Here is a 27,213-nt window from a genome sequence, read left to right as displayed (position 1 = left end):
ATGCCAGAGCAGCTGCCACGAGTGGGTCCAGGAGCTCCGGCTTATCTTGTGCCACGTAAATCTGAATTTGGGGGCTCAGCTGGTGTGGTGCTGGCCCCTGCCAGCAGTGCTGGGAAGCATAAGGCAGAGCAGAAGGGGAGCAGCACGGATGAGTGGGTTCTGGGGGAGCTGGCTGCCAGCACGGCCACCGGGGTGCGGGCGGATTGCGGAACATTGCGTGCGGATCTGTGCGTGGCAGAAATGAGAGCAGCCAGTGCTAGCAACACTTTGAGGGAGCCCATATTTCGTTTTGTAAACACAGTTTTCTTCCTCAAGGCATTCTTTTCTGCTTATTTCTTGGAAAGTTTGACTTATGCTGTGTTATAGGAGACAATGGAACCAGCTTTAACCAGTTTCTTCTTCTTCTGTCAGTAGTTGCATCTCACAGTTTCAAAGCTCTGCACCTGTGTCTTGGAATAAGAGATCCTTGCCCCTTCTGGGAAGATTTATTTTTTAAAAAAATAATTGGACAGAGATTCAGCTTGTGTTTATTGAGTAATAGAGAAGATGAATATTTATCATTTGCTTTTCCTTAGCAGTTTAGGAATTAGGTCTTCTAGAGAAAGTAAACAAATCCCAATATATTCAAAGCACCCTGAAGAAGAAGTTCAGGATTCTTGTCCAGAAAATCTTTGCTTTTCAAAAGTAAAAAATTTATACTTCAAATTTAAATTGTCTATAAAATTCAAAATCTTCCCATTACAAAGAGTTTAAAACTAGTATTCAAATTAAATTAATATACTAGATATGAGAAAAAAAAAAAAAGAAGGAATTATCCTATGCATCCTTTTATGTGTATATGGGTTTTTTCCTTAGGTATGTCATTGTATTTTATGCTAAAGTTTATATTCTGAAAAACAAACATTTTTAAATGTATGTTTGCTTCTGTTTTATTAGGACAATAATTTACATTCCCATGTTTAGCAGTCACCTCAGCTTACAGCATCACATGTGTTTATACTCTTCAGAGCCTCCTCCAGAAAGAGGTAAATCTAATTTCTCTTCCATTTTCTTCAAAATTTTAGTTCCTGCATCACATGATTCTTACACATAAGGTTGCTGAAAGTACCTTTCTTTATTAAAGTTGTGATTTTTTTCCTTTTTTTATATTTCCCCCCCTAAGGGCCAACAGTGATTAACCTGTGTATGATGTCATTGTAGTGCCAGTACCAAAGTAGCAGTTTTAAGTGTTCAGAACCCTACAACTCATTTTGGATTTAAGGCAGTCAACCACTGTGAGCTTGGATGAAGATTCAAGAACTAAGTTTATATTAATATGTCAATGAAAGAGCCAATGTTGGATAAAAATAAATAAGCATAGGAAAGTGGTGAAACCAGAATGCTATAGATTAAAACTTCACTAAAGGTAGGGCACTGCTGCAGATAACCTCCTTGCTGAAATGAAGTGATTTGGCCCATGTAGGACAGAAAAACAATGTTACTGCATCCCATTCAGGCTCATCTGATCCCATTCAGGCTCATCTGTAGGAAGAACCTTCTGTGGCTGCAAAATGAAAATGCACCAGAGGGGGATCTGATTCCAGCTGTTCTTCAAAGGCTCTAAATCTGTCAGCAGGTCTCGTCACCTGCAGATCACTTTGCGAAACTTTTTCAGATGTCTCCCTAAATGTGGGACTTATTGTTTGAAAATCGATTTGTCAGATACTGTAGAAAGAGTCAGAGCACAGCAGTGTTATCAGAAGAACAGCTGGTGACCTTTGTGAGCTCCCTGTATCCCTAACTGCATCTCCTTGATCACTTAACATGAGGTCCCACACTGCCCAATGCCATAGAATAAGGGGGGAGAGTGATATTTTACAGGGTCTTTTTGGCTGGGATAGGGTTAATTTTCTTTATAGCAGCTGGTGAACTCCTGAGAACACACATTTGAAGAGTTTTGTATAATCGGGAGAAAAATACTGAGCATCATTATTTTCTGGTTTTGAAATGGGAAAAAACCCCAGTGCAATAAAATAATCGGCACCAAGTTATCTAAAATGTCAAGTGCTTCAATTTCTATCAATTCCACATACATCTAAGTTTAAATATATTTTTAAAATTGAATAAAGTGCTTACAAATGTTTTAGAAATACCAGGTGCTATGCTGCCATTTTATTAGATACAGATTACATTACGTTGGAAGCTGAAAAAAGAGTGGAATTCTCACCAAGCCCTGGAGGTGGATGACAGGATTTGTTTCTCACTTGGCTTGGGTCTGTGGTCTTGGTCCAGCATTGTGGATGAGTACAAATATGGAAGGTAAAAGAAATTAAACTGAAAAGGGGAAGATTCAGCAATGAAAAGTAAACTGAAAAGACCATGACCATGTTGGACAGGAGCCATACAGTGTCTGCTGTGATAAATCCAGACAAACCTTTCCCCCCTGCTTGTTCCTTCTATTGCTGCTGTGCCCAGGTGAAGTTGACTCAGTCACTACCACTGCTTGACTAATTCATACCTTCCCCCCAAAAATCCATAAAATTCCACCCACAAAAAATGCCAAGGAAATTCAGTAGCCAGTGTGACTGTCAGTTTTATGGAGAGTTTTAAGTGCTTTCTTTAAGGATTCAGTTCCAATTCAGGAGTTTAGAAGGTGACATTTTAAGCAAATGTCACTCAGCAGCTCATATTTTGTGCAGTATATAATATCTGTACTCAAAGGTTATATCTACAGTTTAAAAACAATTCTATTTCCCAGAGTGTGGAAGCACTGTGAGTGCTGTGGAGTTGTACCATTTCAGGGCCCCCAAAAAAGAGCTGTCTCCCAAACCTCCCCACTTTTTCTATGAAGGGATTTATTCCAAGCATCCACTGAAGTGTATTCCCTTCATCCCTACTACCAGGCAATGGTGGACTCAGAGGAAAAATAAGTATTTGTGTTCCCTCTGTTGTCAAAATAAGAAATGGAGAAAAAGAACAGAAAGCAGCACATGACACACAGAATGGCAAGGAGGCACATAAGGAATGTCCTTGATAAGAAACCTGCTGAAGGCAGAAAAACTTAATAGGAGTTTTTCAAAATACATCAAAGTCGGAGCAAAACAGATTCAGCCAAGACAGAAAATTATCCAGGTGTTAAAGGGAAGGGGAAAAAGTGAAAAAATTAAATTTTGATGTTATACCTCACTTTTCCCTATGGAGAGGTTTAAAAGAGAGTCCTGCACTCAGGCAAAAGTCTGAGAACCTTTTAGAAAAAGAAAGGCTGGCAGAAGACATATTCAGAACAAACTTATACAAATGATAATAACTGTTAAAATTGTTTACTAAACCATTCAGTAAGGCTTTGATCAAAAAACAGAGGAAGTTAAGTCAGTTTTTAAGAGTGATTTTACAGAAATACATCTCAGTAGATCTGATTTCCACAGTAGGAAAAGTGGCAGACTTCATAATAAAGCAGGAATAGTTTCTGATACACATGTATAAAACATTGGGGAAAAATCAACATTTTTGTCATGCACCACAGATCTGTCAGATTCTTTGGAACAGTTTACAGGCAAGCAATAAAAGGGCCTTGGTTAATACAGCATTATTGAATTTCAATTCATTTATTGAAGACTTGAAAAGCTATTGCAAATGTAAATAAATGGCTTGTCATTGATATTTTCACTCAAGAGTCTTTGTAGAGATTGTGCTATTCCTCGTAATCATAAATGAACAGAAAGAAGGGGAAATTAGTGAGATAAAATTGGTTGCTGACACAAAATTAGTCATAATAGTAAAAATTGAATCTCAAAACCTATTCACAGGGAAGTGTTTTTTCAATGGTGAATTGGCAATTTTGGAACTTTTTCTCTAGAATATCATGAGTATAGAAATTATTAACCCATTCAAACGTTAGACAAATTCATCTAAATCCTGTAACTACTCATTTCTCCACACAAGGCCAACATTCAGGAAGAACTACTCACACCTGGCTTTTATGCCATGTTCTTCCCTGGGCATCTTCCAGGCACAGTCAGAGACAAAAAGCCGGGAGAGAAAAATTGTGTCTGTCTCCCATTTCCATCTCCACCTTCCCCTGAATCCTGGTTTCTGAGGAGGCTGTAGAAATTCTGCAGTGTTTTGGGGCAGGGACTGAAATGTGGGACAGGCTCCCTGTGTCCCATGTGGGAAGTGTGGGGTGATTCCCAGTCCTGTCCTATGGGTGCATGATAATTCATGACAGTTCATGCCTTCATCAAATGTGGGTAAGAGCTTGCAGGAAGCTGCAGAATTCTTATTCAGCACAGTAGGATGCTGTGGGAAACACACCCTGAAAAAAACCCCAACGTTCCAAACCAGCTCCTACCAAAGTTCTGTCCCTTATCATAAAACAAAGAACAATTTTGGTTTTCAGTGTTGCATTAGAGACAGGTTGATACCTGGTACTCATGAGAAGCTTATCAATGCCAAAGGCAGGGAATTGTTGAAGAATAAAAGTTGGGATATCAGTTAAGTTGCTCATTGTTATTTATTAACACTGTTCCCTGGTTAAGAAACCATGACTCTTCTGAAAATTTTCTACCAAATAAACCCTTTTTTTTCACAGCCTAGCACCTTTGGGGGCTTATGAGGGTGCTAAAGGCCTCCAATAATCCACCCCAGATCTCATTTCTCTTTGCTATCTTTGTGTATTTGCATGCTCCAGCTACTCATAATTAAACCTGTCAGTCAGACAAGTGTCCTGACATGCTCTGAGCGAGAGAAAAATGTAGCAGACATCGTGCTGAGGTGTTGCTAATGTGGCAACCTTGGAAAACAAGTCCAAGCAATGAATCTGGGACAAGAACAGGAAAAAAGGATGCTGAACCCTTCAGGGAACTGGCTGGTTAAGAGGACCTGAGTGACGAACTGCCTTTTACATTATTAGTCAGAATTTGTTCAGCATTACCTTATATTACATTTGTACAGCGTTACCATTGTTGGTGTGAACTAAAATTTGCCCTGAGAACCTCAAACACTGCATCAGGAATAAAATTAAGTTTAAACACATGGGGGTAGAGGTAATGAGGATGGGGTGGGCAGTAAAGGCCCAAAAAATCTTGCTTTGCTTCTGCCAATGTCGTTTTTTTGCTCCACAGAAAGAGATGACAGCTCTCACATGTTTCATCCTGGCACCCTTTCATTAGTACTAAATTTGCTTTCTAAAATCAGGCAGTAGCACTGGGAACTTTGATCAGAGCAATTTTTAAACAGAGATCATTGATGAATCAGTGCCCAAATTGTCAGCTCCAGATCTTGGCCTTTGAAAACATATAGAACTGTGCTGTTAGTTTGATAAACCAAAGAGATCTCTGAGGAAAAGGTGTATTTCTAGACTTGAGCTGTCATACTTTCCCTTCAGAAAAACAGAACATATCTGGATTACTATGTTTTGTTTTTTCTTTCTAAGCAATTTAGTAGATTTTAAGCCATAAGCATTATCTATTCTGACTTACCACTTCATCTGACTCACTGAATTTCATCCAGTTATTTCTGTTCTGAATCTAATAGCCTGTAAATGAACTAGAACTTTTCTCCTGGGTAGACATGCAATCAAGGAAAACATTGATTTTATATTTGTGGCGTATTGGTTTCGGAAAGTGTTTTCTCTGCACATATCTTTTTTAAAATATGACAACAAAACATTTTAAAACAGTCTTGGGATATCACACTGTCTGGACAGAGAAATCTGTTCAAATTCTTGTCTGACAATATCCCTAAAATCGTTTCTAAGGGAAAAAAATCTTATTCCAGGTTTACTTTAAACCTCAAAATTACATAATTGTGTCTTATTTCCAAGTGATACGTGAATGCTGTTGTGTTGATACCTTTAGTTTTGTGAAACAGCCTGAACTCTGTTTCTTGGGGTGCAAGGGACAGCTTGCTGATATCATTCACCAGATATTTTTCTGGAGGAATAGAAAGACTCAAACCTAGGAAAATAACTAAAAGGCATTTCTCCATGCATTTCTAAAAGGTTCCTATTTTGGAAATGTTTGGTTTAAAATATATAAACCCTAAAGCACCAGAGCCCTATATAAAGGATCAGAGTGGGGGTTTTTAGCACTGAAAAGAACATTGTAGCAGTCAGAGGGCATTCACAAAGATCATTTAAGGGTTTTTTTGGATGCTTGAAAAGAACATTGTAGCAGTCAGAGGGCATTCACAAAGATCATTTAAGGGTTTTTTTGGATGCTGTCTGTAGGCTTGGGTTCCTTAACTGCAAACAGAAGAAATGCACTGAAATTACTGCTGGGCTTCAGCCAAATATGAGGAGACTCCTGTAAGTCTTGTCAGACCCTACGCAGACAGGTGAGACGGTCAAAGCCAGAGGCTGCTATGTTGTCATGGGCTTCTGAGTAAGGTGATTCTCCCATGAAGTCTCTGCCTCTTTCTGTATCTATATTTTATCCATTGCATGTTCAAAGTGATTTTGTCAGACCCCACACCCACCCTAGAGCATGGCTTTTGCTGGGACTTCAATGAAATCGCAGTAGAGTTAAACTGCCCAGTACCTTTTCATCACAGAGCTCACCAAGATGCACTTGCCCTTCTGCCCAGCTCTCACACATGCAGAGGCTTCACCACAGCTCTAGGGCAGAATTGTTAAGCTCCTGGGCCTTTACAATTCATGGGAAGACATGAAAGAGGAAGCAAGAGGTGTTGAGGTGAGGTGTGGAACCTGTTAACAGAGCTGGGGATGTTTCAACCGTGCCTGGCGTATCAGAGGTGTTAAAATCAGAGATGTAAGGGTATTGTTGACAGTGTGAGGCCCCAACAGAGCAGGGCACTGAGTATTTCAAACCTGTTTAAAAGGAGCCTGCGTGGCGTCAGCTTCTTTATTCTCTGTCCAGGCTGTAGAAGGATCCTAGCAAAAGTCTCTGTTCCATGCCAGAAATGTTCAGAAGCTTGTCCTGATGGCTCAGCTCTAGAGGAGAGCAGTCTTTGTTAGTGTGGCTCCCAACGTGGTGGAGCTGCCACCTGCTAGTCTGGCTAGAAATGTCACATAAAGACCTGAGAACAAAACAGCTGTAGACAGGTTTCCTCTCATCTGACTTTTCAATAGAGGCATTATTACATTTCAATATTTCCATTCCCACTGCCTGCTCTCAGAGCAAACAGTGTATAATTTCACCCTAAAACACATCCACTCCATCTTGGATTCTACTACAGTAAGCTGAAGACACACAATACTCTACATTTTACACACATTTCATGAGATAGCATTTTCACTTGTCTTCCACAATGCAACCTAAGAACTTTCTCAATATTCATCAAAATAAGACGTCTTGTCTTCCACTCCTATCAATCTCGGTCATATTTCTTCTTTCTAAGCAAAAAGATAAATAAAATAAATACTTTTACAATAAAAATAGTCTGAATGTAAAATAAGTTCTACAGAGTTTAGCTGTCATCTTTCTGAAGGGCAGCTTCATGATTCAGCCATTCATGATGGTTGAATAAGATTTGGCTTTGTTCAACTCACAATTCCTTGAATTAAAGAACGTTAGAAATTGTGAATAAAATAATTTTATTTCTTGCACACTTTCATCAGATTTTTCAAAGATAAATTAATTTCAAAGACAGATCAATTCACACGTTTCTCTCCACTGATTGGAAGAACACCTTTGTAGGCATCATCTCATTTATATTTCTCATATTTCTCTATCAAATATATACTCCCATGTTAGACTTTTTATTCCTCCCCATTAACTCCATATCAAGTTTAAGAGTTTTTGATTCAGATAAGGACAACAAAGAATATGTCAGAAATATAGAAGGCTGCAAATGTAGTGGAAGAGGAATTGCCAATTTAATGGGTTTCTTTTACATTGTGTAGGAAGTAAAACAAACAAATTACTGTAGTGAAGTATTTGAGTTGATAGAGTTGATTTATTTCCTTTCTCTGTTGGTTTATACTCCCACCTAACCAGTCACAGCTTAGTATAGAAAACAGAAGTAGATAGTGATTTTCCAAATGGAGAAACAAAGTAAAATCAACAAAGCTCTTTTCAATATTGCCTTTCGTGAAAAATTACATTTTTCACAATGAAAGCTTTAAACAAAGCACAAACACACCAGGCAGTAGGTGGCAGTTCAGGGTGGTATCTGATGACAGAACATTTCCACAGAAAAAGAACCTGAACTACAATTGTTCTGTTCTATGAGAATCACTAGATATCTTTGCTTCACACCAGTTGGTTTCCATCATCTCTTTTTCATTATATTGAAATAATTGATACAAATTTAAAATAAAAATTAGAAAAACTGAGAAGGAAGAGCACAGAAAAAAAAACCATGCCAATGTCTTCTGAACAGATGAAGGGGTTTGAGGAAGCTGAATAGAGCAAAAAGGAGCCCCATGCCATAAATTATGTTGGCCAGTGATTTGGAACAGAGAGCATGTTTAATCCTGTGAGAGTGCGATAACTTGCATCTTGTACAAGTGCCTCACAGACAGAAGTGATTGTCAACATTTATAATATAAATGACCATATCTGTGTAACAGGGTTCATTACTAGCTAATTCTTTATCTGGGCTGAAAAATTAAATTGTATAACAATAACAATACAATAGTTCTCTTGGCAATAGAGCACAGCAGGCAATTGTTGAACTGAAGCAACTCTTTGCAAGGTCAGTTAGAGACCTCCAAAATGCAACAAATCCTGTGTTCCTCTGTGCAACATGTCCTGTGTTCCTCTTCTCAGCCATGACACTCACAAACCCAGGGGTCTGTAGAAACCACTGTTTTTGCTTTGTGTGTGTGAGAAAATAAATTTTCTCATTCAAAATGTTACAGCTATTCTTATATGTGGTTCCACTAGAAATCCACTTTATAACAAAAACCCCAGGCTTTTTGATGAGTACAGCTGCCAGAGGATTCACAAACACTCTGAGCAGGGTGATGAACTAATATTGGATTTACCTATTAAAGATAAGATTGTCTGAGAAGCCATTGTCCTTGGTCACTTCAGAGTCTGCTGGGAGAGCTGTGAGGAGCCTTTGTGAAGCTGTGCTGACTTTCTCACACAAAGCACATAAGCCATATTCTGCGGGCTGAAATTGGCTTTTCCAATTTGTGGATGTCTTTGGCCATATTAACAGGAATTTGAGAAGAGCTTAAGGAGAATTAGAAATCCTTATTTAGAACCCAGTAGCTTAGCTGCTGGTTATTATTCTGAGCTGCTAGTTTTTCTACTATCAATTTCATGATTTTAATTTCAGAAGAATCATCTTAATAACACATTGGGAGCATGAATAATATATGGAAATGTTTGGAGGCAACTGGCTTAATAAATATAATTTCTATTCAGACCATCTATTCTGCTAGAATTTTTTACAGCACTCTTTCTTTTCTTTCTTTCTTTCTTTCTTTCTTTCTTTCTTTCTTTCTTTCTTTCTTTCTTTCTTTCTTTCTTTCTTTCTTTCTTTCTTTCTTTCTTTCTTTCTTTCTTTCTTTCTTTCTTTCTTTCTTTCTTTCTTTCTTTCTTTCTTTCTTTCTTTCTTTCTTTCTTTCTTTCTTTCTTTCTTTCTTTCTTTCTTTCTTTCTTTCTTTCTTTCTTTCTTTCTTTCTTTCTTTCTTTCTTTCTTTCTTTCTTTCTTTCTTTCTTTCTTTCTTTCTTTCTTTCTTTCTTTCTTTCTTTCTTTCTTTCTTTCTTTCTTTCTTTCTTTCTCCTTTCCCTTTCCCTTTCCCTTTCCCTTTCCCTTTCCCTTTCCCTTTCCCTTTCCCTTTCCCTTTTCTTTTTTCTTTCTTTTCTTTTTCTTTCTTTTCTCTCTTTCTCTCTTTCTCTCTTTTCTTTCTTTTCTTTTCTTTCTTTCCTTTCTTTCTTTCTTTTCTATTCTTTCTTTTCTTTTCTTTCTTTCTTTTCTTTCTTTCTCTATCTCTCTCTCTCTCTATCCCATATTTATTCTGGTAAAATTGGAAATCATCAGAAGTGAGTTTTAATTCCTCCTCTAGAGTTAATACAAAGAGAGAGTAAAACTCTCTTGCTTCAAACTGACTTAGTGCAGCAAGACCATAAAGCTCTGCACAGCTTTGAAGGGAACTATTAATGAGCAGAATCTTTGCTTGAATGTCTAAAATAACACAAGGCTATTTTTTGGCCTACTGTGTCTTGTTTAATACCAAAATACTTGTGGCAAATGCAGCACAGTCAGAGCAGAAAGAATTGAGAATAATATTTTTTATGCGTTAGAACTGAAGGTCCACATTGTGGTAGAAAATACAAAGTCATTTCAACATGCACCCAATGTAGACTGGAAGTCCAGACAGGGAAGGAAAAATCAGACAGATGAAAGAAAGCTGCAAAATTTGCTTGGGAGCAAGCATATCTGAAATCAGCCATTGAGACTATTCTGGGAAAATAGTATTGGAAAAAATACTATTGTTACCCACTGTAAGAGGAACTCTGACCATGGCAGGAGTACTGATGAAGCTTTCCACTAACTTTCCTAAACAGTAAATGCAATCCAGAGATCCAGCAGCTGATCATGATTCAGGTCTGAGGTTCATTGACAAAATCCCATTTTCCCTTGTTTATTAGACTCTCTCATAACTAGTCTCCTCCCTGTAAAACATAAAAATCCCCCAAGACAAAGGGATCTCATATATGAAGGAGAAAAGTGTTCAAATTAAAGGTATGTTTTCTATTGGGTCATGAGATTGTAAGAACACTTTTTTCTTCATCTAGGTCACATTTTTTTTTAATACTCCCGCAGTTTTAACCAGAGTAAGGTGTTGCACAAAAAATGTGCTACGGGAACAAGAAGGGGAAAATCTCCTCCACCTGCTGTCTCTGATCCCACTACTAAAATCCAGTTTGCAGTTTCTAGCACCACAGGAGCACACTGGAGCTTTGTGTTCAGTTTGTTGTTCACCAGAACCCCCAAGTCCTTTCCTTCATGGTTTCCATTCAGCTGTCCAGTCCCCAGTTTACTCAAGTCTGGTTATTGCAGGACTTTCATCTGTCCTTGTTGAAATTATTGACTAATAATTATCAACTAATAATAATAAAAATTATTATTATTAGTCCTCTTCACCCACATCTCCAGGCTATTAAGGTCCCCCAGAATGGCTGCCCTACTATCCAGTATATCAACCACTCTCCCAATATGCTCTTGTTTGGCAGCCGATTGGGTGGGTATTTGACACTGCCAGTAATTAATGAAGATTTAAAATAATATCAGTGCCAACTACAAAGAGGTGCCGTTGTTACCCAGCTGGATTTTAAACCTCTGACCATCAGCCTTTTAGACCAGAAAAAAAAAAAATTCCAGCAGTTTTCTACTTTATACTGCATCTATCCAAAATACAGTTCTTCAGTTTAGCATCATGGAATACCATGCTGACACTCTTCCTGGAGTCAGGGTAAACAACATCTGTTGCTGTGGCTGCTTGTGCATGGATCAAGTCATCTCCTCATGGAAAACAAATCAAGTTGATCAGCTGTGCTTTCTATTGCTAAACCCATCCTGGCTGCTCCTAATCACTTCTTGTGTTTCGTGTGCCTGCAAATAGTTTACACAAGAATTTACTGCAAAATCTCACCAAAACTGAGGTTAGATTCACCAGCCTGTAGTTCCCCAGATTCTCCCTGTTGCTTTTCTTCTGCATGTTTGTTCTCTCAGAGTGAGGATAGATGCCTCAAGTTCAATTAAACACCTTTCCTTTTATTTCCCACCCTCTTAGATTTGGACCAGACTCCCTCTTCATTCAACAGACCTGAACTGATGGTGAGAAAAATGTTCATTCACATGGACCTGAGTTCATAGCAGTGAGTCTGTGACATCCTGATGACAGGGAAGGCTAAAGTGATAAATAGCAGAGGGCTGGTTTGGGATTTGGCCTCTGCTTGTGTGTATTAATTCTGGTGGACATTTTTGCAGGTACTATTTTAGGGTCTTGGCTGTCGTCCTTAGATGGAGGGGGTTTTTTTTCTCTTGTGGCATCCATTATTTTGCTGGATATGAGAAATCATTGGTTCAGATCTAGTAGTATCCACCTGTCCTCACATGCTTGTAAAATTACTGCCTCCAAGTTCCACTGGTGTCTATATACAAAATTAATTCCATGGTACCACCTAAATTTCAAAGCATTAAGAATTTCAGTGAGCACAGTTGCTCCTATTAAACATGTTTGCACACACAGCAGATAATTTCATTCAGAAAAATATCTTGTTACACAAGGGATCAATTAAAGAGACCGTGTCTACTGGAAACTCAATTAGGACTAATCAGTTTTATCCCACTTAGCTAAGAAAAAAGTTGACTTAGACTGTCAATGGTAGGACCTGGACATATAATTTAAATTACATTACTATTTCCTTAGATACTTTATTTTGTCACATCCCACCTGGTAGTTCACAGATAAACAGTTAAGGAATTACTTTCATAAAAATGAAAAACTATTTTCATTTCATGTAAAGCCATGGTACTTTCCACATCTTGCTCTGCAGCAGAGGAAACAGCAGGAGTGTAAGATAGGGAATCACAGAATCATAGAGTTGTTTTGGTTGGAAGAAACCATAAAGATCACCCAGTTCCAAACCCCAGCCATGGGCAGGGACACCAAACACCAAACCAGGTTGCTCAGAGCTCCATCCAACATGGCCTTGAACACTTCTAGAGATGGGGCAGCCACAGCTTCTCTGGGCAGCCTGTGCCAGGGCCTCACCACCCTCACAGCAGAGAAATTCTCCCAAATAACTGCTCTCTGTAAGTCTGAAGCCATTGCCCCTTGTCCTGTCATTATATGCATGTGTGGTATGGGACATATTGTGGCAAACTTGACAAATTCCATATCTACTGTGTCACTGTTAGTATCACTCACTTGAATAAATATGATATATATGGCCTGGATTTCTTTTGAGTTACAACATGAAAAAAATTATATTAATAGTAAGTGATTTGCAGAAGCCTGTCTTCTACTTCAAACTCTGAGTAGCTGAAAAATGCACTGAATTGCCATTGATGTGATTTAATGGATTTATTTCTGGAGTTACTTCTAATTAAATTTATAACAGTATTTGCTGTCTCTTCCCATTTTAGAAAAGGTGTAAAACAGTCAAAAACTGTTGTTTCCTATGGAAACCTATTCATCTTGTTAAGTCACAGTTTACACACAGAGTTTCTGTAATACTTATGAGATTCTATGTGCAGCTCTAACAGCACCCAGAATAACCAGGGTTCACACAAATGTCTCAATGCAAAGAGCAGCCTAAACAAACTTTCTATAAGATAGATCAGCCCTAAATATTTTATATCATATAGAAAGTAAAGTATGCCTTCAGCTGAAAGTAAGAATGTATTAAAACAGTGTCCAAATTGGAAACATCTCTACTTACTGATTGCTCTAAGAGCAGAGTTTAGCCTTTTATTCAGGTATATATCTCCACAGTAGTAGCACCTAGTTATATCAGTGAGGGGTCAGTGCTCTCCTACAAAGACAAGGGAAAGGAAGGCCTTTTTTATATGATGTGAGCTGTGAATGCCATAGCAGCCAGGAGGAGAAAAAAGGGGGTTTCACGGAATTTGTATATTATCTTTATAAGATACACTGAGTCTGTGTTGGCCAGCTCCAACCCAGCTGTAAGCTTTCTGGTAGAAGGTCTGGATTTAAAAAGAAATTACATTAAACTCCTCATTCATTATTATGAGGAAAGAGGGGAAATGGTCTGTGTTTCCATGTCATCTTGTCAGACTTATAGAGACTGCTGTAGTGGCATGAGAACAGAACATAGTTATTGGGATAGTGATGAGGCTCTCAACTTTGATTGTTAGCAAACCAGAACTTCATTACTGATGGCAGTCCTTCATTTAGGGATAGTCCCTTGCAAAAGGCATGAAATTGAAAACAAGCAGAAAACTTTGCAGGGAGAAATATATCCCTAAACCTAAGGGCTTCCCACCACATAACAACAGAAATAATTCAGCATAAACAACTTTATTAGTAAACCTCTTCAACCAGTTCCTCACACATCTTCTGTTCACCCTGGGGTATTCACAAGGGAAAAATTGAGCATGCAGTAGGAAACAGCTCAGAGATCTGGCTGAAGAACAGAGCCAGGACCCTCTCCCAGTGTGGCACCTGTGACCAGCTATCTCCCCTTTTAATTAATCAAACTCAACTGTGTTTTGTTACATTTATGAAGAGAATAAAATCCATTTGTTTCAGTTGCTGCTTTAATTGCGCCACAGGATCACTGCCTTGGAAACTGTAGGGCACTACCATAAGCACAGTCAGTGACAAAAGCAGCTTTAGGCTCATTCCTCAGCACTCAGGAGTAGGATTCAGGTGGAAGTCACACCCCAGTTCAGCTTAGGAAGGGTGAATGTCCCCAGTGGAGTGACCTATTTTCAAAACCAGGCAAAGGAAACCCCAAAGCACAGAGCCAGTTTGTGAGCTCTGTGGCTGTGGAAAGCAGTCGCAGAACAAGCTTTGCATCCTTGCTGCTTCTCCTGTCCCTCAGTTCTGCTGCCTTTCATGGTCAGGGATACACGCTTTTGCTGTGCTTTGGGATTCATCATCACCTGCTCTTTGGATTTACCATCTTCTTTACTTTAGTCCAGTTGATCTCCATAGTACCACAGGAAGGACTATGGGCAGTACTTTTTCTTTTGTGATTTATAAATATATTTATCTCATCCAATTGTTATTTATTCTTTGAAATGTTAACATTCACTTTTACCATTAGAGGGCTGTATTGTTTGTTACTTTTCTATCTGTTGTCCATTGCATTCTTGTTTATATCAGTCAAAAACTACATGAAATAACAGCCACAACATAAACGAGTTCTTGCCTTCCACCCAATAAGTGGCATGGATCTTGTTTGCCTTCATATCAGGGGTCCAACAGAAAGAAGTAAATTAGTAACTGTTCTATAAAATTGACCTTAGAGATCTCTTCTGCTGCTGCTGATCACTGAGGAGATGATTTGACTTCTTTCTCAAAGGGAAGAAGACAGAGCAGATTTGTATGGTGATTTCTGAGAGGGAAGTCCCAGAGAGAAAATCTGTCCTCACTGAGGTCAGCAGGAAATTCGCCACTGAATTGGGGTCAGGATTTCTCTTGTTTCTGCCTAACAATTCAAAAGTCATCGAGGAGAACTCCTACCAGTGCCTGAGGAGGCTAAGATGAAACTTTGTATGCAATCACATCTGTCTGTAACTTCTCAGTTTAGGATTTATTGCAGCTTCCTTTGTCACATTTGAAATACTGGCATCAGTGTCAAATACAGTCACAGGCTGAATGGGGAAGAGGAATTGCAGCAGTTTGTTCCTTACATCAAGAGCAAATCATACTTTCTCCTTAGGAGCTCTTAGGTCCAAAAAAGCCTGCAAAGAATTAATGCAGAAAGATAGATATGGTTTTTTTATAAATTAGAATTATTTTTTTATTATGCAAGCCAGAAGTGGTCAGGCTAATTTCATCAGGATTTTTTCAAGGCAATGGCTGTACCCTGTTTTTCTGACCATTAGGAAGTACAGATGTTTAAACACTGTGGTTTAGTGGTGTTAGCAGAGACATTCACTAGAGCTCTCATATATACATATACAAATTAAGGTGAAACAGACAGCACTTTCCAAAGTTACTTAAGTAATGCAGTGCCAAATCCAACTTTGTACAACACCTGGTTGGATAAAAGACAAAATTATTTGATATTTTCCATTATAGTGAGCTCACTGGGTTTTCTTTTATGACTTATCTCATGCATCCAGATTAGAAAATGTCAAACCATTAACTGGCTGTTCTTCTAAGCACTCAGTATCAAAACAGCACTCCACTGTATCACTGGGCTTCAGGGGACGTTTTCAAAGGCACAAATGACATGCAGACACCAACTTTCATTATCTGCTCCAGAAATTGTTTCAGAGGTTAGAAACATTAGGGGCTCTGACGTTATACATGAGGAGAATATTTTATCAAAATACCTTGTTAACCAGGGCACACAGAGAAAAGATTATCTTAACTCGTCATGAATAAAATTGTGGTCTCAATTCAGCAAATCTTTTAAAGACATGATTGTGTCCCTTGAAATTCAGTACCTCAATTTAGGAGAACATGGTAGCCATGTAGAGGGAGAAAGAGAAATTCCAGAAAAACTAGAATTTCAAATCCTGACATTACAAATTAAAATTAAAATTTAAAAAAGTACAGTACATTTCATATAACCAGTAGGACAGTTTAGTTTTAAAAATTCTACTCTGCTAATTTTCCATTGTAGTCAGGGCCCCTAACACACCTCTGCCCCTGAAATTTGAGCTGAAAAAGTACCTGTGTATAAAGGCTTTGAGAAAAGTTACCTGTTGTTCTTTCTGCTTCCTAATATTAGACCATACAAAAAGAACAAGAGCTTTCAGAAAAAGAGAAGCAAATTTAATGTGCCTTCCTAACATGTAGACCACATCATGTCTACCATGAGCTAAGGTATTTATTTTTATGCAAACTAGGTACAGAAAGCCATGGGTTAGAACAGCCAAACAAGCAAATGAAAATAATAATAATAAAAAAATAAAATAAAATAAAATAAAATAAAATAAAATAAAATAAAATAAAATAAAATAAAATAAAATAAAATAAAATAAAATAAAATAAAATAAAATAAAATAAAATAAAATAAAATAAAATAAAATAAAATGAAATGAAATAAAATGAAATAAAATAAAATAAAATAAAATAAAATAAAATAAAATAAAATAAAATAAAATAAAATAAAACAAAATAAAACAAAATAAAATAAAACAAAATAAAACAAAATAAAACAAAACAAAATAAAATAAAATAAAATAAAATAAAATAAAATAAAATAAAATAAAATAAAATAAAATAAAATAAAATAAAATAAAATAAAATAAAATAAAATAAAATAAAATAAAATAAAATAAAATAAAATAAAATAAAATAAGGAATGTTCCCTTTATTTTTTGCCTAAATACTGATTTATGTTTTAGTTTGCTTTTGACTGACAGAATATCAACATATGGATTAACTCCCTCTTGCCATTATTGGCAGGAATGTTAATGTGTCCTTTTAACACTTGTTGTGTCACAATATTACAGACTGTTTTAGAGAAAATGTTCATGAGCAGTTGACAGCAAAATTCTGCCAGGGTTCATGCACAGAAATTAATGTTGATTAGTTTGTTGTGACAAAACCCCCAACACCAATATTTCTAAACTACTGTGAAAATTACATGAATAATTTAAAAATAAAGATCATGAATACTGGCATCGTCAGTAAAATATTGGTAAAATTATTCTGATAATCACATCTACTTTTATTTGTTTAAATTATCCTACAGCCTTCATCTTTGAATTTTAGTCACAGTTTAGGATCCTGGTGTGTCAAATGCTGTAGGTTTGCTGCTGTGGACATATAAATCTTTTTTTCTGTTCAGAGTGATTAGAGTTAAACTTTATGACAAAACAGATGGACAGAGACAGATGAGAGGAGTAAAGGAAAATAATGAGGCAAAACTTGTGGGCGTGCTTGGCTTCTGATCTCAGAATATACCCAAATCCCAGCAGTCCCCACTTTTGTGAACACCTCATCACAGAAGAATGGCTGTTAAGCAGTGGTTTTAAAAGGAATAAACAGAGTTTCAGGGAAGGCTATAAGAAATAAAAGGTAGGTGAGGGTGTCACTGGAAGCCTGAATGCATGAAGTTCAGAATTTAACATGGGTGTGATGAAAGTTGGCCTCACAAAACACCTGCAGGAGGGAAATGTCAACTTGATACTGCAGTAAGACCCGAAGAGCTTGGAAAATTAAAAAAAAAAGTACTCTCTTTGATACAACCCAGAAGGTGAGAGCAATTGCAGAGTGTGAAAGTCAAAGTGATGGACTAGGAAAATGACCTTAGCAGCAGCCTGCCACATGCACACTGGCAGCACAAAAGTGCCTCTGACAGGAACAACATGATGCCACAGCAACTGAATTGTGAGATGGCAAAGCCTTAAGGATTTAAAGGGACAATGAACCTCTGCAGTGCTCTGCAAGCTCCCACCACCACCCCTGAAAAAGAACCTGTCACGTTTAAAAATAGATCTTACACGTCAGTGTTAAGAAGCACTCTAAATTAAAGATTAAACCTAGATTGCAAACCCAAGAGATAGATCAATTGAACCTGTAATGATGTAGAAGAGGGATGTCTCAGAGGTGAAAGACAAAGATGCATTTGTGAGGTAAAACGTGCCAGGAAGCTCCTCTTGGTAGTGAAAGCAGTGAAAAGGGAAGATAAAAAGAGTGCAAGGAAGACAAGCTGCAAGGTGAGGCCACTGGAACAATTAAAGGAGATGGGCAAAAGACAGTCAAGAAGCTTTTAACAGGTAAATGTAATAGTTTTAGAACAGGAAGACAAAAGCAATGCAAAAGCCTTCCTTTGATCAGGTTGCTCTTGGGAGGCTGAGAGGACTATTTGTGGAATCAGTAAAATGCTGGCTGCAGGGAGGAGATTCTCAAAGACAGTGACACGGTGATTGATGGCTGGGGTGAGAAAATCCACTAAATGTGAGGAGAACTGTTAACTGGGGAAGAAAGATAGAAAAGGTGTAGTAAATGTTTTGTGGCATTTATTCCACAAGTCTCCCAAGTCCAGAAAGGAGACCAAGGGGAAAAAGGATTGGATTCCAGCACAGGCTGAAATGGGGTAGGAAAGAAAATGCTTATATGAGGAAAAACAATCTTAACAAGTAATTATGTTGACAAAGAAAGGAGAATCAAAGGGAAATCAGGAGGAAGAGTGAATTTGAAGAAAGCTAAACTCTAAAGAGTGGAGGGAAAGACAGGTGATGTCAGGTCAGCAGGTTTCTCCAAGTCCTTAGGTAAGCTACTTGCTGAAGACTTTTCATAAAAACTGCTTAAAGAGAAATATGCCCTAGTGATTGTCAGAATCAAATGTCAAGGGGTCACTGCAGACTGACACCTTGGAGATGACCAAGGCTCTTTGTGGCAGGACAGTAGGCAAATATTACAGAGTGCATTTTTGCCTAGAGGAGTAGAGAGGGACTCAGTTTGATGTGAAAGCCATGAGTTCAGAACTACTGCAAAGATCAAAAGTCATGTTTAGAAAAACATTGAAAAATCCAGCAGGAAGCCAGTATTAAGAGAAAGCACAGGGGAATGGAATAAAAAAATTCATTATGAAAACACAACTCTGTCCTGTTCTACTGCAGTTCATATATAACACAGAGAAAGGAAATATTTTAAGATTAAATATCTAATCTAGGCTGCATTACCAAGTGTTTGTCATCTTAGTATTTTGGGATCTCACATCCATTGCTCAGGAGTCTATATTTGGAATGAAATGTGACTCACAATATATTAATGGCAGCTGAGGTGGGTACAAAACTGACTCAAAAGGGAGAAGACAGGGGAGGAAAACAGCAGTGCTCAAATTCCTTGAGGTGGGAATGTGTTTTCCTGTGTGTAACAACAAGCTCTCACCTGTCTTATGTGGAATGTGGTGACAATCTGTGTTTTCAGAAGTGAGCTGCAGGTCTTCACAACCTTCCCAAGTTTGCCCACTTTTCTTCACTGCCTAGGGATTTTCAGAACCAATAAATGTCCAGGGTTGTTTCAAATTCTTCTCATATATTTCCCATAGGTATCTGACTTCTTTCAGAGTCACTTTCCATTACTATCCGCTGTCCCTTCCTCCTTTCTAGTCCTTTGTAACATATTTCACATCATTTTCTTGAAGAGTAGTATGGAATTTGTGCAGAGCTCATAAATACTGGGAGTGAGAGGAAAAAAGATGTAAAAATAGCGTAAAGAGATCTCAGTCTAACTGAAAATACTTCACAAATAGATATTTTATTACAAGATTCCTTAGACAGTGCTCATAATGCCTAAATAACTGAATTCTGGGTGTATCTAAAGACAAAGAGTAGGAGAGATATGTAGTTATTTTTGAGATTTTTCTTTTGGAGATTTGTCTAAGATTCCAGAGGCATCTGGATCTCTGGGGCTGTCTTTCAGCACTGGGAAAATCTCATTCTCAATATCAGCATCTATTCTGCAGCCACAATTCACAGACTGTCACCTTGGAAGGTTCTGTCCTCCCAGATTTTATCCATGCACAATTAAATGTTCACTCTTTAAACTGCTTTTCTAGAGTCCTTCTACAGTTTCTAGAAATAGAAAGATACCCCAACCACAGCACAGAAATTGTACCCAGGATCTTCCAGGGTATTAAGCTACTTTTGCATGTTTGTCTTGAGAAAGGGATACCAGAGTTTTGCTCCAGGATTTCTGTAATTTGCAGACAACACAAGAGTAGTACAATGAGAGCAAAATGCCACAAGAAGGGCAGAGATAGGTTTGGGGCTTAATTTTATTGTTATAATTGGAAGGATTTTATGAAAGCATTAAATTACTGTTAACTACATTCAAGAGTTATACTAATGCAACAAATAATAATTTTTAAAACAAAAAAAAAAAAATTTTAATGTTGCATTCTTCTTAAAGTTAAAAAAACCCAAACATGTAGGGTTTGATGTGCAAGTGGTTGTATAAACACTCATAAAAGTTCTCACAAAATAGCTTCTGTTTGGCCCTTCTGCCAGTTCTGTAGGAAGTAATTTGGTCTCTAATATCTTATCATGAAAGCACATAAAGTAATAGGTCACAGCCTTCAGAATTATCGTGCAAAGAAATTAATGAGTGTTTCACAGTCATTTGTATTCAAAAATTGCAAGGGCTACACAAAAGCATAATTATTTTTGTAGGTAATAAGATATTTTCAGTGCAAGTGATGTGCAAAAAATGTAAAAATTGTTCAAAAGAGAAATCTGGGTTTCTTCCAACATAAACACTGAAAATAAAAGACAATATTGATTAATAATTATTTTATTATAAAAACTAGCTTATGATAAAAGACGTGTCCCCCTTGTGAACTTTGATTCAAGTTTTACTTTACAAACAAATAGTGTGAAAATATCTCACAATTTACTGTCTAGTAGAGACTGATAAGAAAGGAATCAAGGCCCAGTTTTGTGTCTGAGGGGACCTTTAAGGCAGCACCAGCAGCATTGTGAGACAATTCAGTACTGCTTTTTTTCACTAATTTTTACCTCTTAACCAAACAAACAAGAAGCACTACAATCAGTAGGAGAAAGAAACACCAGTGTGTGCTGATCCAGCAATCAGCAGGCAGAAAGCAGAGAATATGGACTGCAGTGAGGATCCTGAGTTATCTGGCATTCTGCAAGTTTCACCTGCAGGCCCAGGGTTAAGGACTGGGAATGGACAGCTGGGATTTGGAAGGCTGTAGTTACATGGCTCCTGGGAGGATTAGGAACCCAGTAGGTGCTGGTGGGATGCATGGCACCAAAAGCAACATTTTCATGTTTCTGGACATCCCCATCCCTTGTCCCAGTGCCAGCTTTGCAGCTATGCCAGGAGGGACTTTGGAGTCCCTGGTAGAAAAGTGGGCATTCAGAAATTTTGTAAATCAGGTCAGTGCTTAGATACAATCTGCAAAGTCAAAACGAAAGCTGCAGGCTCCAATGTCTGTTGTGCAGAGACACAGGCAGGGAAAATGCTCAGCACTGAAGAAATATTCACATTTCAGCCTGTGCTGACTCCCCTGCAGAGCCACTGTGCCAGACTGTGCAGCCCAAATCATAGAGCACAAAACCCAGGGAAGGAAAGTGGAGCCCTGACCAGGGAACAGCTGCAGAAAGAGGTTAGGAGGAAGGACAAAACAAAGACATTAATACATCTCAAATACCTAATTAGATATTTTTGAAGCACAACAGTAACAATAGGGCAAGGAGAAAGAGTGCAAAGCCTCTGCCAGGTGTCAGAGGGGATTTATTGATGGAAGGAGACATTGCCAAAATGCTAAATGTCTAAACTTGCTTTTCTAAAGAAAGGGAGACAGGCACATTTTTATTCTTACAAGAAAAATGATAATCAAGTGAATTCAAACATCTTGGAATATGGAACCAACAGAAAGTAGCAAAAAACCACCAAACCTCCTAGGAAATTTGAGACTAGAGTATGCAAATCCATTACATTAACTAGGGAAAAGGCAGCTGAGTGTGAATGGAAAAAACACAGTAGGGAATGAAATCTATGGATTATATGTGCAAAACTGATGTTTAGTGCACAGGAGAATCAGTTTAATCAATAATAAAATGATTTAAGAGAAGGACAGTAAACAGGATGGGGTTTAGAGGCCCAGCATTAATTTACTTTATAATGAAATAAAGATATTTCCAAGAATCTAATATATGATTGACCTGCATAGGTAAAGAGCTTGAGGCTCAAACCATACCCTGAAAAAGAAAGTTTATAACCAATGAGGATATTCTCATTTACAACAGAAAATAAAAGCTACTCATTTAAATTCTAAAGTTTCATTTACAGTGTCTGCAAGATGTTCTGTAAATGACCTTTTACAAACTTTTAATTAAAACCTAAGAACTCTTTTTTTTTTCCTTTTTAACATAAAAATTGTTTTAAAATGCAACCAGCTCTTCTAATTTGAGATACAGTATAGTCTTCTATGTATTACATGCAACTTAACCCAAAGGTTGAATTCTGAACTTCTGGATTGAGCAAGCTATTTGGCTGGTAGACTGGACTCTTAATTAAGTAAGATGTGCTAGCTTTGCTTTTCTACCCTTTACCAAGTGATAGGAGATGAAATGTTAATGGTAAAGTTCTTTTATACCTTCAGAAGAGACAGAGGGCAGCCATTTACCATCTTTTGAGGGCATCTGTTTATTTCTCTTTATCCCTCAGAACACCACAAACCATCCGAGGCATGGGAAAGGTCAGGGCTGTATTGATTTTGTTGTATGTTGAGGACAATCCCAGTGTAATGCTGTGCTGAAAGCACTGGTTCTGTGGAGATAAATGCCCACAGAATTCATTTCATGTTGCTTTCCCCCTTTCTACTTGAAGCAGTTTCTGGCTGCAGAAGTGACATAGATCTCTATCCATTACTAAGTTGAAAATCTGATCTAAAGCTCTGTGAACCTGCAGGCAGTGCTCAGTAAATTGGTATTAAAACCCATATGAGGAATTGCATAATCTTTTAAAGAACATTTCATTTGCCAGTGACCTTTTCAGCACTGGAACTAGTTGCTTGTTTGGCAATGATTTTTGCTAGAATAATCCTCAATACTTGCATGCACCCTTTATCTAGCATGAACCCTGATTTTTTTTTTCCAAAGACCTGTCATATTAGGCTATGGTTGTCCAGGTAGATGGCTTTAATACAGCCAATATCATCAAGATGTATTTGGTATATTGTTAGTAAGCTGTGAACAGTTGGCTGTAGGTGCAGCTGATGATACACTACCAGCTGTGTGCCGTGACCATAAAATTATTTACTTATGAAGCTGTTCTAGAAGCAATCTATTGGGCAGCAGCTTTAAACCCTCAAAATTGCAGAGTCCCATTGATATCAAACCTGGCTTAGAAAGATCAGGTGCAACAAGTCTGGGTGAGTGTGGGAAACATGGGAAACACTGGCTTTTGCTAGGATATTTTCAATGCTTTACATGTGATTTTGCAGTTGTTTGTTTTTTGGGTTTTTTTCTCCTGGCCACATCAAGTAAGCAGTCAGAGAAAATTAAGGGAGCCCTGGGGTAAATAGTGATGTTGAGCTATGTGTCAGCTTGGCCTCCTCCTCTGCTGATGGTTCCTCACCTTTTTTACCAGGAGTATAAAGCTTATTAAAATAATTGCTGACATTTGGGGGCTTTTTCCTCCCACTTGACATGCTAAAAGAACAGCAAGCAATACTTTTTTCCTTCTGAAATTGTCTGAAGATCCCTGGCTGTGGTGTTGTCATTGCCAGAGATGTCTGAATGAATCAAAACCCCAGGTACTCTTCAAGTTCAGATCAAGACTTTTCTTTATACAGGAACCTTTTAGTGATACCAGAAGATAAAGCTAAGGGGGGAAAAGATGGAGTCCAGCCACACTTCAGCTTTGCTTTTCAACTTTTGAGATCTTAATGACTGAAATTACTGACACACTGCAATGCCTTTACATAGGGAGGAAGACCCAGGAGCACAGAGTGCTTCAGAGGGTGTTATGAAAGACAGCAGATATCATATTGCAGTTATATTAGCAAAGTTAGTAATTAAAAATATACAGGAATAATTGTTATGTATGTTTCCAGTAGACAAAAACAAGAACTAGTCTATTCATTCTCTCAGACATGCTGTGGCACAGACACCTCTTGTCAACAACTGTGAATAGAGATGTAAAACCGAATCACAAGTCTGGAAGTAAAATTTCTCTTGATAAAATCTTCTTCTAAGAAATTTTATCAAGAGGTTGTCCTCAGCAGAGAGTTGGGGAAGGAAATTATTTTTGTGGCTGTTATTACTCTAATATGAACCTTTTGAGCTGGAGGTTGAAATGAATCTTATCCTCAGACTCAAAAGAATACTTTACACAAAGCTTTCAGACTTAAAAAGGCTTTGCTGGCATCTTACTAATTCTTTCACCACTTTTTTTCTTAGAAAGTCAAAAACATTCTCTCTTCATCAGAAGATAATATGACTTATGATGAGCAAAAGGCAAACCAGGAGAAGGCACTTTTGAAAAACTATTTGAGGGTGACTACCAGGCCACTTTGCTCCATCAGCCTCTCATTTAGATTAAAGGTAATTAAATGAATAACAACCAGGTATAGGAATATAAGTATAGGAATAGGTAGTGTATACAGCTCTAAATTCACTGATTTCTCTAAGTCCATGTTACATACATGTTGAAAAAAATCAGGAAAATTCAAGTATTTATGAAGTCCCCCACCAAAGACTTCATCTGAGTCCTAAGAAATATACTTGCACTGTTCTTGCAGGAACCAGTAAACTATGAAGATTAATTTAAACATTACAATTGTTATTAGACTGTGAAACCACATTATACTGTTGCCAGTACTTCATTTAATTTTTCTGCAGTCATTTAGTAATGTTCAATTTGTTTGTTAGATTGTTGTTTTTTCATCTCTGTTTTAAAACCCATACATTTTTCTCCCTTGAGAATTAGGTTGGGATTCACTTCAGAGAAATCTCTTTCTCCCTACCAAGGGATCAATCTGTATTAGTACATTTTTGCCACGTCAAAAATTGTACAGATTATGGATTCAATGCCAATGGCTTAAAACAGTCTCCAAAGTGCAACTGGATTTTCTGTAAAAGTGCCCTCCACATACCTGAAAAGCATCCCAGAGTCAGGTGAAATAACATCTTGACATGAGACAGTCCATATTGCTGAGTGCTGTGATGCTATTTGTACAAGTCCCATACTTGGAAGCTCTTTCTGTGGGAAATCCACAGTGATGTCCATTACTTGTGGCAGTGAGTGAAAATGTTTTTATTTTTAATTTTTTTATTATTTTTTTAAAGTTATAGGGGTCAAGGTGTAGCAAGCAGTAAAAATTGCTAAATTTTAAATTTTAATTGTTCCCATCTGGTGTGGCAAACAGTAAAAATTGCTAAACACTGTTGTTGTTATTAGTTCAACAGTAATAAAGATGTCTTGTTGTTTTCATTTAGCAATAACAGCTTGTATCATGGAAATGGTAGTGCAAACAGGAAATTGAACATGCAGAATAATGGGAATAATAGGATTTGGCCACTGATTTTTACATGAAATAACAGAGGATGGGAAGACTGGGGGCTAAATAAATGAACAATCTAGTAACAATATTTTAGCAATGCAGTAAGTGAACCAGAAAATACATAAAGTAGGAAAACAAATTTTCACTACAGAAGAACAAAAAGCAGGCAAAAATAAAAGGAGGTGAATGCACTCCCTTACAAAACACTGCTGTTTGACTACAGCTGATCTGTACTTTAATGCAGCAGCAGAACCTCTACTGTAAGAACAAACTGAATAAAAAAGAACACTGGGGACAAGTCACTTAGAAAATTAGTTCTCACCCATTCTAAAGTGTTTTCATTCTCATTGGAATTCATTATGTGCAGTGTTACTCCTTCACAAGATAAAAAACATTTATTTCCATGTTTATGAAATGGCCTTTTAATTTATTCTATTGCTCTGTTACCAGCTTTTTATTTCCTTATGCCTGGAAATTTTCCTTTACTCATTGATCTCTTTTTGTTACCTCTTTCACTCAGTGTTTTGTTTTGTTTTTTCCCAGTTAAACAGAGAAAATTTACCAGAAAACAGAAGCTAAGTAGTCTTGGAGTTATAATTCCATATATCTCTTCCTGGAGCTACAGGAGACAAGACAAAATGTTTTCAGACAGTATCCAGTGTTTTCCTCACCTGGTCTCATTCAGTTCTGACTTCAGGACTTGATCTTGAAATAAGGTAGCTCAACAAATCTGGAAACCAGGTTGTTTTAATATCTGTTCTCTCTGGTTTGCCAGCACAGTACACAGAGATGGAAAAAGAAACTGCAAAACTTATTCATCTTGGACTTGGAACACCTGCAAACCTAATATGTGTTTTCTTCCTTTTTATAGTTCAATGGTTTCACAGTTCTTTTCCCCATCCGTTTTTACTGTAGTTGTTCAATCAGCCATTTTCATCTATATTATCTTGTGATCCTTTCCAATGTTTTTGGTGCTATTTACTTCACAAGCTGCTGACAATCAGTTTCTGCCAGATGTTCTTGAAATCAAAGCAGAAAGATGAGCTGAGACTGCAGCAGACAGCTGGGACAAACACTGTCTGGGATTTTTTGCATGTATTTTTTATTTTATATATGTGAATAAATCTATTCAAAATCATAGTCTGACAGCATGTGATGAAAAACAATGGGCTAATCAGCCGAGCAGTACGTGAAAGACAAAGTATTTCCTTCATGACTTTGAAACACATCATCAATACATGCTGTGAACAAGATGCTGTAAGGTTCTGTGAGCTTTACTGTTCATGCTTGTGTTAGTTGAGATTCCCACAGTCTGCACTGCTAAGCCTCCAAGGTCAGATTCCTCTTACTAAGAAAAGGGAGACCAGAGTTATGGTTCTTCATCATAAGGAGATCATCCAACCAGACAATGAACAAGAACAAAGGTGCATCAAACATGCCTTAAGAAGATGTCCAGGCACATGCCTGGAGTTTCACATTTTTCAAGTTAGAATGATTTCTGTTCTTATACTTACAGTGCCTATTTAATATTATAGGTCAGGAGGGGGAAAACATCAAACCATTCAGAATTATTATCCTCAAAACAGAAACTAAATGCCAAGATCTGACTGTGATCAAAGCAAAT

General features: G+C 37.5%; 1 protein-coding gene across 1 annotated transcript; it reads left to right on the top strand.

Annotated features, from left to right (window-relative positions):
• LOC147653658 (uncharacterized) lies at positions 1 to 27,213 on the top strand. Its single transcript, XM_086886290.1, has 5 exons — positions 1 to 227; positions 937 to 1,025; positions 11,690 to 11,733; positions 24,487 to 24,630; positions 26,133 to 27,213. Exons 1-5 carry the CDS (start codon positions 1 to 3, stop codon positions 26,166 to 26,168), a joined length of 540 nt encoding a protein of 179 aa, XP_086742416.1. The 3' UTR covers positions 26,169 to 27,213.

Source organism: Cyanistes caeruleus, chromosome 4 (assembly GCF_971803275.1).
Source record: "Cyanistes caeruleus chromosome 4, bCyaCae1.hap1.1, whole genome shotgun sequence".
NCBI lineage: Eukaryota > Metazoa > Chordata > Aves > Passeriformes > Paridae > Cyanistes > Cyanistes caeruleus.
Note: the sequence above shows the minus strand (reverse complement) of the source record. Positions and strands in the feature narration are given on the sequence as shown.

What these genes read in the sequence shown, in the direction of transcription:
- LOC147653658 (XM_086886290.1), top strand. Translation starts at nt 1, where the DNA reads ATGCCAGAGCAGCTGCCACGAGTGGGTCCAGGAGCTCCGGCTTATCTT. An exon ending in AGAGCCTCCTCCAGAAAGAG is followed by an intron (nt 1,026 to 11,689) that starts GTAAATCTAATT and finishes CCACCCTCTTAG; the next exon opens with ATTTGGACCAGACTCCCTCT. An exon ending in TCAACAGACCTGAACTGATG is followed by an intron (nt 11,734 to 24,486) that starts GTGAGAAAAATG and finishes TTTTTTTCTTAG; the next exon opens with AAAGTCAAAAACATTCTCTC.